This window comes from Pundamilia nyererei, unplaced genomic scaffold (genome assembly GCF_000239375.1).
Source record: "Pundamilia nyererei isolate P.nyererei 1_Seehausen unplaced genomic scaffold, PunNye1.0 scaffold00281, whole genome shotgun sequence".
Classification (NCBI taxonomy): domain Eukaryota; kingdom Metazoa; phylum Chordata; class Actinopteri; order Cichliformes; family Cichlidae; genus Pundamilia; species Pundamilia nyererei.
In genome coordinates this window covers 204,995-215,588 of record NW_005187682.1, presented here as the reverse complement: position 1 = coordinate 215,588, position 10,594 = coordinate 204,995, and the positions used below count along the sequence as shown (strand labels likewise).

General features: G+C 44.9%; 2 protein-coding genes across 2 annotated transcripts in view; one reads left to right on the top strand and one right to left on the bottom strand.

Moving 5' to 3' along the window:
- The window catches only part of LOC102192662 (uncharacterized protein C18orf63), a 7,383-nt gene extending 3,274 nt beyond the window's left edge, over positions 1-4,109 (bottom strand). Inside the window, exons 1-3 of the mRNA XM_005750632.1 lie at positions 3,846-4,109; positions 2,518-2,653; positions 2,234-2,312 (exon numbers count right to left, since the gene is read on the bottom strand). Of these exons, the coding sequence (XP_005750689.1) occupies positions 2,234-2,312; positions 2,518-2,653; positions 3,846-3,939 (309 nt within the window). The 5' untranslated portion in view covers positions 3,940-4,109. The remainder of the gene's footprint in view (positions 1-2,233; positions 2,313-2,517; positions 2,654-3,845) is intronic.
- A 290-nt stretch (positions 4,110-4,399) lies between these two features.
- cyb5a (cytochrome b5 type A (microsomal)) overlaps positions 4,400-10,594 on the top strand; it is a 9,461-nt gene continuing 3,266 nt past the window's right edge. The window contains exons 1-2 of the mRNA XM_013915279.1: positions 4,400-4,740; positions 10,455-10,589. Coding sequence (XP_013770733.1) covers positions 4,606-4,740; positions 10,455-10,589 — 270 coding nt within the window. The 5' untranslated portion in view covers positions 4,400-4,605. The remainder of the gene's footprint in view (positions 4,741-10,454; positions 10,590-10,594) is intronic.

The window sequence follows — 10,594 nt, the reverse complement described above, 5'->3', positions numbered from 1 at the left end:
AGCTTTCACACAGAAACCTCAGCGTTTCAGTCTAATAGATGTGCACGTTCCAACCACAACACTGACTTTCTCCTGTTTTCTGCTTTTATCATCCACCAGCTCAACAGCGACCCGTCGCTGCTTTTGCAACATGTTTCACATCAGAGGTCTTCTGTTAAAAGCTGCGGGTGTTGCACAGGAAACAGCAACAAGTAAACTGTGTGTCACAGCGTCGAGCAGACCTGTGTGCTACAGGAAACTCTGCTAATAATCACGCACAAGGTAAGAATACGACGTCCAATCATTAACGGTGAGTGGACGAGATAAGGGCACATCGCACAGTCTTTGGCAGGCTGAAGACCGGCTGACGTCATGTGCACTCATGTGCACGTGGGGAGGCTGAGGCTGCAGAGCATCTCTGACAGCTCGGCTCTGGTGTCACTTTTCCTCGATTGTGTCATTTTGTTAAAGAAAACAGGGCTGATTGGCTGAAGCTGAGCAGCTGTTATCTGTCAGTCACATCTCCTGATTGGCCCTCATCACTGCGAGCAGGAGGGACAAATCACATCTGTCAGGACTGATTACTATCTGCTCTGAGAGTGAGTGCCTTTGTTGTGTGTGTGTGTGTGTGTGTGTGTGTGTAAAGGCCTGTAGCGTGTGTGCGGGCTAAGGTGGCGTGCAGAGCCTGATATGTGCGTGCGGCGTTAAAGCAGCTAACAGAGTCGACTCGTGCAGTCTGTCGAGTTTACGGAGTCAAAATCTATAAAACAGTCAGAAACCTGAAGCTCCCGAAGCTACACCCGCACAAAAACATCACGCACACGCCAAAGGAAACAAAACAACCACTGCTGCTTTTAAAAGAGCTGAGAAACTGCTTCTGCTACATCAAGTCAAACTTCAATCTAACCGACATCGTAGCACCGCAGCTGACCAGAGGAGCGGGTGGAGCTTCACACATAGAAACAACATCAGGAGCTCTGACATAAAAGCAGGAAGTCCCTTTCTTGACCCAATCAGCACACAGAATGACTCAAAGGAGAAAAACATGACTTCAATCTCAGTGAGTGGATGTGACGGATGTGACACGTAACGCTGGCGAGAGAACACGATTCAGACATCGTCTGATGGCCTTTTCATTTCATAAAGTTCCAAATGTCCAGCAACTAAACAGGCACCTGGATGTATCCTGGTCCCCTTACCCCCTCCCCCTTCCAGTGTGGAGGACGTGGGTCTACCCTGAGCCCCTCCCAACAGGCCAAACTCCTCACAGTCATTTTAATGCTGAGCCCAGAGGCTCATATCTGCGATCCGTTTTGGTCCAAAACCCACAGCTCGTGGTCACAGGTGCCCGTGGAACAGCAGGTATACCCACAGATATGCTTTCACACTCAGCTCTGCATCACTGCATCAATCCCTCTCCCCCACAGCTACACCAGTGCGAGCTGGTGGTCGAGCCTCGATGAAGCCAACAGAACCACATCATAAGGAAAAAGCAGAGACATTGATCCTGAGCCCATCGAACCCTCCACCAAGAAATTCATCCAGAAATAAGATCAGTTCAACCCTGGAGGGGTCCAAACACCAATAACCAGTCTGCCTTGTGAAGCAAAGTCTGCGGTTGTAGACGGACTGGACAGCGTCCACCAGGGACGCCTGACCTTCTTACCACTTGTCAGCCAGCCAACCCAACGCTGTCGTTCTGTCATCCTGGCTCGAGCTGAACTAACAGTGAGTTTTACAGAGAAGCAAAAGCACACATGAAGGAAAGCAGTGTGTTTACTGTATAAACCCAGTCTATCGTGTTTTCAGTGCTTTGGGGCTCAAATTTGAACTGAAATTCAAACCTGTTTAACTCTCTCACTCAACACCATCAGGAGTGCCGGCTTCCTCTTTAACACGGGGAATGCAGTAGCCAGGATTTACCAATCAGCCGCAGTCCACCTTAAATGAGCTCAGGCTCAGAGAAAGCACAAGCTACTGTGGATCATTGTAGTGTTTTTAACTTCAAATAAGTGAAATTTATTTTATAACTTTTCAGCAAATTACACGATGCAACATTTTCTTAATAATGGCATTTGTGCACTTTCATAAGGGAACCGACAGCAATACGTGTCTCAGTGTTAGTTTGATATGGCAAACTGACATCAGGGTTTAAAGGTGGATGCTTAAAAGTGTAGGAGTGCGTGTGCATGTGTGTGTGTGCATGTGTGTGTGCGTGTGTGCATGTGTGTGTGTGCATGTGTGTGTTCCTTACAGCTATGACCACTGTGATATCAGCAAAGGAGTCCAGAGCAGGAGCAGCGAGAAGATCAGAGAACAGCAGAACCAGCTCCCTGTGAGAACACACATTCAATGTTATTTACACGTGTGCATCATTTAAGGTTCTCCTGGCTCATCAGTGCCTGAACACCTGCGTCACACTTGTCCTCCCTCATCAGATGTGCATAAATGAACCTTTCACATGTTTAAATTAACTTTCAGCTCTGGTTGTTTGCTGTGGTGTGACACTAACGGTGGCCTGTCCTCTGCACCGTTCACCTGCAGGTCCTGATCTGTTTGCTCCTCAGCTCCTCGCCCTCATCCTGCAGAGTCAGGGTGACGCAGACCAGCTGCTTTGGGTCAGGAAGACTGAGGAAATGCAGGGACTGGTGGCTGCTGCTCATCCTGCACACTGCTGACACAGGGAAATGACCAGGGTTAGCATCAAAGGGTCATAACATGAGTTCAAAGAGCTTCTGTGAGGTTCATAAGACACAACCAGACAAAATATACTTTAGATAAGCCGACAGTAACTGATTCTCACTCCAAATATGACCAAACAGACACGTTTTAGGTTTCGAAATGACAGTTCTGTCAACTTAATGATCTGTTAAGTCCTTTAATTTATATTTACTTGTCAAAAGTTCCTACACAGAAGAAAAATGCTCAGATAGAAAATTTTATAATCTCCAAAAACGGTTGGATAAAAAAATTGAAGGTAATAGAAGAGGATATAATTATAATTTAAATAAATAATAATAAATAATAGCTTAATGTTGATCCATATTTATAGTTTGAGCTTGAATTACTTAAAATCACCCTTATAACCACTTACAAACTCACTGCAAACACAATAATCATTTTTAAACATTAAGCTGAAGTTTTAAATCAGTCTCTGTCACATTTTTGTGCCTCTGACCTGAAAACTATAAAAGCTAATGCTATCGATAGGCTAGTAGCAGCTAACGCTAACTTAGAGCTGCGCCTTTTTTTTAAAGAATTGTTTTAATTTTAAATTTAAAGTTAATCTCTCAGTCACTAACCTTGTTCTAATGCTTACACTACACCAAAATGAAACTTATCTTCTGTTGGAAATAGTTTTGTTAGAAAGAAGCATTTCAAAAAGCGTAAATACAAGATATAAGGTTAGCAAAGCTCTCTTTAACAGTAGTCAAAGATGGGTGAGAGAAGAAGAGGAACTCTCACTCTCCTTCGTTTAGTGAAATAAATCTTTTCTATTGAAGATGGGGTGCCGTTTATATGTGTATGTTTACAAGCTGCATATTAATAACTATTTAATAAAATGCATGTTAACGACTCCTTAACAGAACAAGTGGAGCATGATGCCTGATTAATGTTTAGTCTGATTTAACTTTTTTTTTTTGCTGCATAGTGATGAGTTGTATTAATAGAAGAACTTTGAGTTCGGGTTCGCGTGTTTTCCCGCCGTAGAGCCGCTCCAGTATCAGTCTAAATTTTCTACTCTGAATGCCAACTTATGACATAACATTAACCAAGTTATGCAGGTCTGATGGGATTTGCGACTACAACCGGATGTCCGGCTGCCCGCTGAAACGCTCAGATTAGGAAAAAAAAAATCTCAGTACGTGGGCTACGTGAGAAGACCCGAACCGTTGCGTGAGAAGTGAGTTTCCTTGACAGCCGATAACTCCGGCGAACTTTGCCCTCGTCCTCGCCCATAGTCTCACTGATGATTGGCACGGGAAGAGCCAATCACAGACGACCATTATCCTGGAGGAGGGAAGGAAAAGCCAATAGCATATTAGGAGAGCGGTGGGGAGGGCGGTCTCCGCCAGTGTGTCAGGAACTTTGAGACACCATCATAAAGCAACCAGTAATAAGTACGAGCACAACGGAAATTACAAAGCAGTATTTCATAATAAAAGCACAATGCAGCATAATAATGATAATAATAACGACATAAATAAATAAAACGCATAGGTTTAGTACACCAGCATATTTGCAATGAAATATATAAGCTATAGATATCAGGGCACTTATTTGAGGAATCATTTGAAGCATTATGTTACTTAACTTTAATGTTATTTTGTAAAGGTTATGAAAATAAAATACTTCAACTTTTTGCTGATAACTGCCATTCTTTCTGAAGAAGTCCGTTTCACTAACTGGAGGAGGCTTTTATTTTGGAGGCAGCAGCAGGAGGCGACACTGAGCTCAGGTCAATTCAGCAGCTGGCGTTTGCTCAGCGCTGGAAGTTAGCGTGGACTCTCTCTGGGGTAAATGTCGGTGTTTTTGTGGACTCACTGTCTTGACACCCTCGCTGCGATTATATAACCTCGGACAGGCTGCTCAGCCCTCAGAACTCGCTCGCACAGCGTCGCACAGATGGGTGAAGAGAAGAAAAGCTCCGAGGGAGTGAAATACTACAGACTGGCAGAGATAGAGAAGCAGAACTCCTTCAAATCGACGTGGATCATCATCCACAACAAAGTCTACGATGTGACCAAGTTTCTGGAGGAGGTGAGCTCGGTGTCTGGGTGGTGAGGGTGGTGGGAGTGCGGCGGTATTATGTGTGTGTGGAAATCAGCCAAAACAGGAAATGAGGAAACTAGACACCCTGAAACTGAGAGGGAGAAAAATCCAACCAAACCGCTTTTGGATGCATCCTTAGCAGCTTGTAGTTTCACAGTACAGACTGGAGCCTTCTCAGAATCGCAGGGGTCCCAGGAAGGGCCCCAGAGGAACCCGGCCAACTTAAACAATAAGTCAAAGGTCAGATGGGAAGTATCCGAATCAGGGCAGGTGTCTCCGCTACAACGGAGACCGGATTTGTTTGGGTTTTGTGGTCTATGGAAGCCCAGAAATACCAAAAGACTCTGGACATAGATGGATAGGATTATTGATTAGAAACTGGATGTCTGTGTTCAGTGGGACTGTCAGGCTGAACGAGTCAATCCTGGATTTTTCATTTTTAAACTGATCGTGTTTTATTGGGAAATTGTCAAAAATGTAATTGATCTTCAACAGTTTCAATTTCTGATCAAAAACGATTTAGTGACAATAAATGATGGTATTGATCTTTGCATTGATTAAAAGCCTTTAAACTGGCCAGACACCAGCTTCACTGACCAATGCCTGTCTGTACCTAATGTTTGCTGATGTTGGGACATTTAGTGATGATTTCTTTGTTTCACTGGAACAAAAATGGGAATAAAACCACAAAAACATATTTCATAATAATAAAAATATAATAAAATAATGTATGTAAAATTTTAATTAAAACATTTTGGCAGATTTACATTTTTAAACATTTAACTATTAACCTGAAAGGACTTTTTTCCCAGTTGATCAATATATAAAATAAATCCTTGTGACGAACGACGCTCAGCCAAATTCTAATGTCGGCCTGATATCTGTGTTTAAGCTAATTAAAGGGTGTTAGCGATGTCAGCGGCTTATTTATCTGTCAAAGGTCACATGAAAGAGTTTCGGCCCCTGAGACGTTATTGATCGTATTAAACCTGAGAAATAAAGCTATCCCTGCAAACCTGAGTGATTCCTCATTAAAGCCAAATATTAGCAGCTCAAGCTGCTCAGACCTGAGTGTTTCTGTGGCTCAGGGGGTTGGGAAGCATATCTGTAACCGGAAGGTTGCCGGTTCGATACCTGGGCTTTCTGTCCTGGTCGTTGTGTCCTTGGGCAAGACACTTTACCCTACCGCCTACTGGTGTTGGCCAGAGGGGCCGATGGCGCGATATGGCAGCCTGGCTTCTGTCAGTCTGCCCCAGGGCAGCTGTGGCTACAACCGTAGCCTCCACCAGTGTGTGGATGTGAGAGTGAATGAATAGTGGGATTGTGAAGCGCTATATAAATCCAATCCATTATTATTATTATTAGAATTTTCTGTTCCGATTGTTGAGCTGACTGATTTTGATTAAGTTAAGGTGAAGTTACTCTGGGTACCTGCAACATTTAAATAAAAGTTTTAGACCAGTTTAGTAGTGTTAGAGAGATGACCCTGTATGCAGCACATGGCAACAGTGGGAAGGAAGAACTTCCTTTTAACAGGAAGAAACTTCCAACAGAACCAGGCTCAGGCAGGTTTGGCCTCTTTGAACATATGAATGAATAAATGCGTCCGACTGCCTCTGATTGGTCTAGAAAAGGTGTGATGGTTGATATAATGAAGTGGTACCTGGCCGTCTGTGTGCAGGTTTATTGCAGGTTTAACGTGCTGCTCTGAAGCACAGAGCGATCTAAGGCCGTAAACATGGATCGTTTCAGTTTGCATGCAGCAAATGTGACTGCTGCACACAAAGCGTCAGCCCCACAACCCTTCACCTCCACCTCCGCTCAGCTTTACACCGTCCCTCTGCTTTCAGATATCGTCAGGCTTCAGTTTTCTGCTGATTCACTGGATGAACTCTGCCACAGTTTGCTCTCTGGCTTTGTGCTGCAGACTCTGGTGAATCATTGGCAGGCTGCAGTGATGCAGCTATGGGGGGGGCTGGGTTTATAACATGTGACTACACAAAGAGAGATAACTGGCTCTGACTCACTTCAGATCTAAACCAGATGTGTTTTCATTGTTACTTTAATCCTGGAGACGTCAGCATATGTGTGGAATTGTCCAATTAAAGATGAACAGCAGGAAGTTTTTGATCCAAATCAGAAATATCCAGGAAACTGGATCCACTGGTGGAAGTGTTCACACCCTTTACATGCAGATATAAGCACTGGATAGCAGAGCTGATTGGAGTTGATGAGGTGAGCATCAGTTACATGCTGCACAGCTGTCCATGTTTGCTTTGCATGATGAGACAATGAGCATGCCCCGGGTGGTCCCTCTTTTTACTTCCTGCAGACTTATGAGGTTTTGTGGTCACATGACAGCTAGTCACATGATGTTAATGATTTGGACATGTAACAGTGTAGAGACTAAAGGTCTAGGGACCAGTCTGCAACCATCTGCCAACCTCAGGTCACTGGGAGAAAATGATTATTCTCCAACTGGTTGGCCAGAGGGTGCTGGCAGACCTGAAGGCCAGACATTGACTGCCTGGAAACTACTGGTTGCTAGGAAAAAATGTATTCACCAACCACTTACTTGTGATTTCTTTGGTCGCTAAGCTTGCAGACTGCTGTGTCACCTGTAATGTAACAGACGCTGCATCTGGAAACATGACAAACAAACCCTTTGAAACATGGCGGCCGCAGCACTGCGGTGGAGCTTTTACTTTGACAGTAAACGTTCTCAACTTCCAGTTTGTGTCACAGTTTCAGGTTTCAGCAGCGCTCAGCGAGCAGTTAGCCAGTGTTAGCAGAGAAGTCAGTGTCTTCCATGCAAGCTACGGGCAAATGTGACAATCGGCTCACAACCAAAACAATCATCAGCCTGCTCACGCTTTGTTCTGGGGCTCAATAAAAAGCCCAAAAGTGGCTAACTTCCAAACCCTAACAGCCAGCTAGCTAACCTGAGTGTGTTTCCTCTCTTATTAAAAAAAATCTCCCCTGAAGTCATTTATTTTTTATTTTTATGGGGAGTTTCCTCCGTTCATTGATGTTAGCGATTAGCAGACTAAGCTAACGTTAGCTAGCGCTAGTCCATGTTGGTGACTAGAACAAAGGAGGCTTCATATCCTCAGGATCTGGTTTTAAATACTGCAAAAGTACAATAATTTATGCAATTGAAAGTTTTACAAAGCTAACTGCTGCTAATCATTAAGGACTGATCTGTGAATATTGTGTCCATCATTTCATGGGTTGTGGTTAGAAGTCTATTGATTAGCAAATGTCTTCACAAAGGTCAGATTAGTGAGTCACAGTGTTACGCAGAGGCCGCGGTGAGGGAAACATCAGACTTCACTCTATCTTAACTGAAGTAATTGTTTTATTGTCTCTTGCCAACATCATGCACAAATACTCTAAAGACCACGCCTTCTCAATACAGACTGGCCTATAAAAGAGCTGCAATTGAGGCAGGCCTCTTCTTCACTGGGGAAACAAGATGGCCACCACAGAGGGAACCTGCAGAACACTTTGTTACATGAATGCTTCCCAACACACAGGTTTTTCCTTTTAATTATCCATTACTCATCCCTGGGTAATTAGAGGGATGAGTAATGGCTTCAACTGGTTATAAACTGTTACAATTAATATGAATTCTGTTTTTGGTTTTGTGTGAAGAAAATCTTAAACTGTAAATCAACTAAACCTGTCAGACAAATACAGGGAAACATTTAATACAAGACCCAGATGTGCACTCTAATGTGCACTCTAATGTGCACTCTAATGTGCACTCTAATGTGCACTCTAATGTGCACTCTAATGCCTGCTACAAAACTGAAGTACTTCTCTTTGGACCCAAAAAGACTAAATATCAGTAATCAGCTCAAACTGGTCCAACTAGAAACTACGGACCAGGCCAGAACTTTAGGTGTAATAATGAGAGCTGAACCTCCAGGGCCACATCAAAGTAATAACAACGTCAGCCTTCTGTCACCTGAGGAGCATTTCTAGGATTAAAGGACTGATGACACATCACCTAGAGAAACTCATCCAGGCATTTATCGCCTTGATTACTGTAACAGACAACTGCAGCTGATCCAGAACGCTGCTGCTCGTGTTCTCACTAGAACCAAGAAAATAGAGCACATTACTCCAGTTCTAAAGTCATTACACTGGCTCCCTGTAGCTCACAGAATAGACTTTTTTATTAGTTTATAAATCTTTGAATGGGTTAGCACCAGAGTGCATTAGAGATCTGCTGTCATGGATCAGTCGGGTCCTCCAGCTCTCGTTTACTGACCGTCCCCAGAACCAGAACTAAACCTGGAGAAGCAGCTTTTAGTTTCTATGCTCCTCACATCTGGAACTATCAGGAGCATGCAAAGCTCTTTTAAGTGTAAAATTAAAACTTATTCAGACTTGCTTATGAGTAACTGATCCTGTTATGGCTCTCTACCTGTTTGTTTTAATTTTCATACAAATGATTTTCTTGATTATTGGTTTATTACAAATGCTTTCTTTTATCACTTTAATCATGTAGTAATAATAATAATAATAATAATAATGGAGTGGATTTATATAGTACTTTACAATGCCACTATTCATTCTCACATCCACACACTGGTGGAGGCAGCTACAGTTGTAGCCACAGCTGCCCTGGGGCAGACTGACAGAAGCGAGGCTGCCCTATCGCGCCATCGGCCCCTCTGGCCAACACCAGTAGGCGGTAGGTGAAGTGTCTTGCCCAAGGACACAACAACCAGGACAGAGAGCTCGGGGATCGAACCGGCAACCTTCCGGTTACAGGTACGCTTCCCAACCCCCTGAGCCACGGTCGCCCCTAAAGCACTTTGAATTGCCTTGTGCTGAAAGTGTGCTATACAAATAAAGTTGCCTTGCTTGGTTATGACTAACAGCCTGGCCCTCGGGCTGCTTGGCTCCTCCCTGGTCACAGCTTATCTGAATGAATGGCGTCTCCTTGTACAGAGTTCAGGGTGTGTTGGCCAACAGTCAGCGAACAGATCGAGGCCTCTCGACTCGTCTCGCTGCTCCGGTTCACTCAGAGTTCAAAGACATGCTCTGCAGCGATTTCAGGATCCAGCTGTTTTATAGCAGCTGTCCAGAGGTGAGCCGAGTGCCGTGGTTCACTGCAGGTCAGAGCGAACCTGTGAATCATTCATTAATGAGACGCAGGTAAAGACAAAGAGGCGATGGGGAGGACGGTCCAATCACAGGCCGCGGGCGAGTCTCAGTCGATGTTGACGTCTGATCCCAAACGTAGCTCATGTGTAGAGAGGTTTACAGCGTGTCATCAGCTGTGGTCCTGTAAGGCGCCCCGACAGAGGCGAGCTGCGCGTCATGTCTGCCATGTTTCCCCAGCCTGCATGTGGGCAGCCTGATTGCACCATGCAGCGCTGAAACTGGCTCTGCAGCTGCAGCGGCGTGACTGACTCACAGCCTCTGCGACTGTGACGGCTTCTCGTGGCAGAGAGGGACACGCACGCCTCTGTTTGATGAGGGCGACCAGCATCGGTGTTACTGCGAGCGTGCACGTGGGCCTGTCACAGCGTGTTACCGTGCCGACCGCAACCGGAACCTGAAGCAATGTGAGGATTTGTGTTTAGCCTCGACTTTGACGAGTGACTGGTTAGAAATTGTGTGTTTAAAAGTGTGAATGTGTGCGTGAGGAGGTGAACTGACGGCTCTGTGTGTGTTTGTGGTGTCAGCACCCCGGAGGAGAGGAGGTGCTGAGGGAGCAGGCGGGAGGAAACGCCACGGAGAGCTTCGAGGACGTCGGACACTCCACCGACGCCCGAGAGATGGCCAGCAGCATGGTGATCGGAGAGGTGCACCCGGTGAGTGTGTG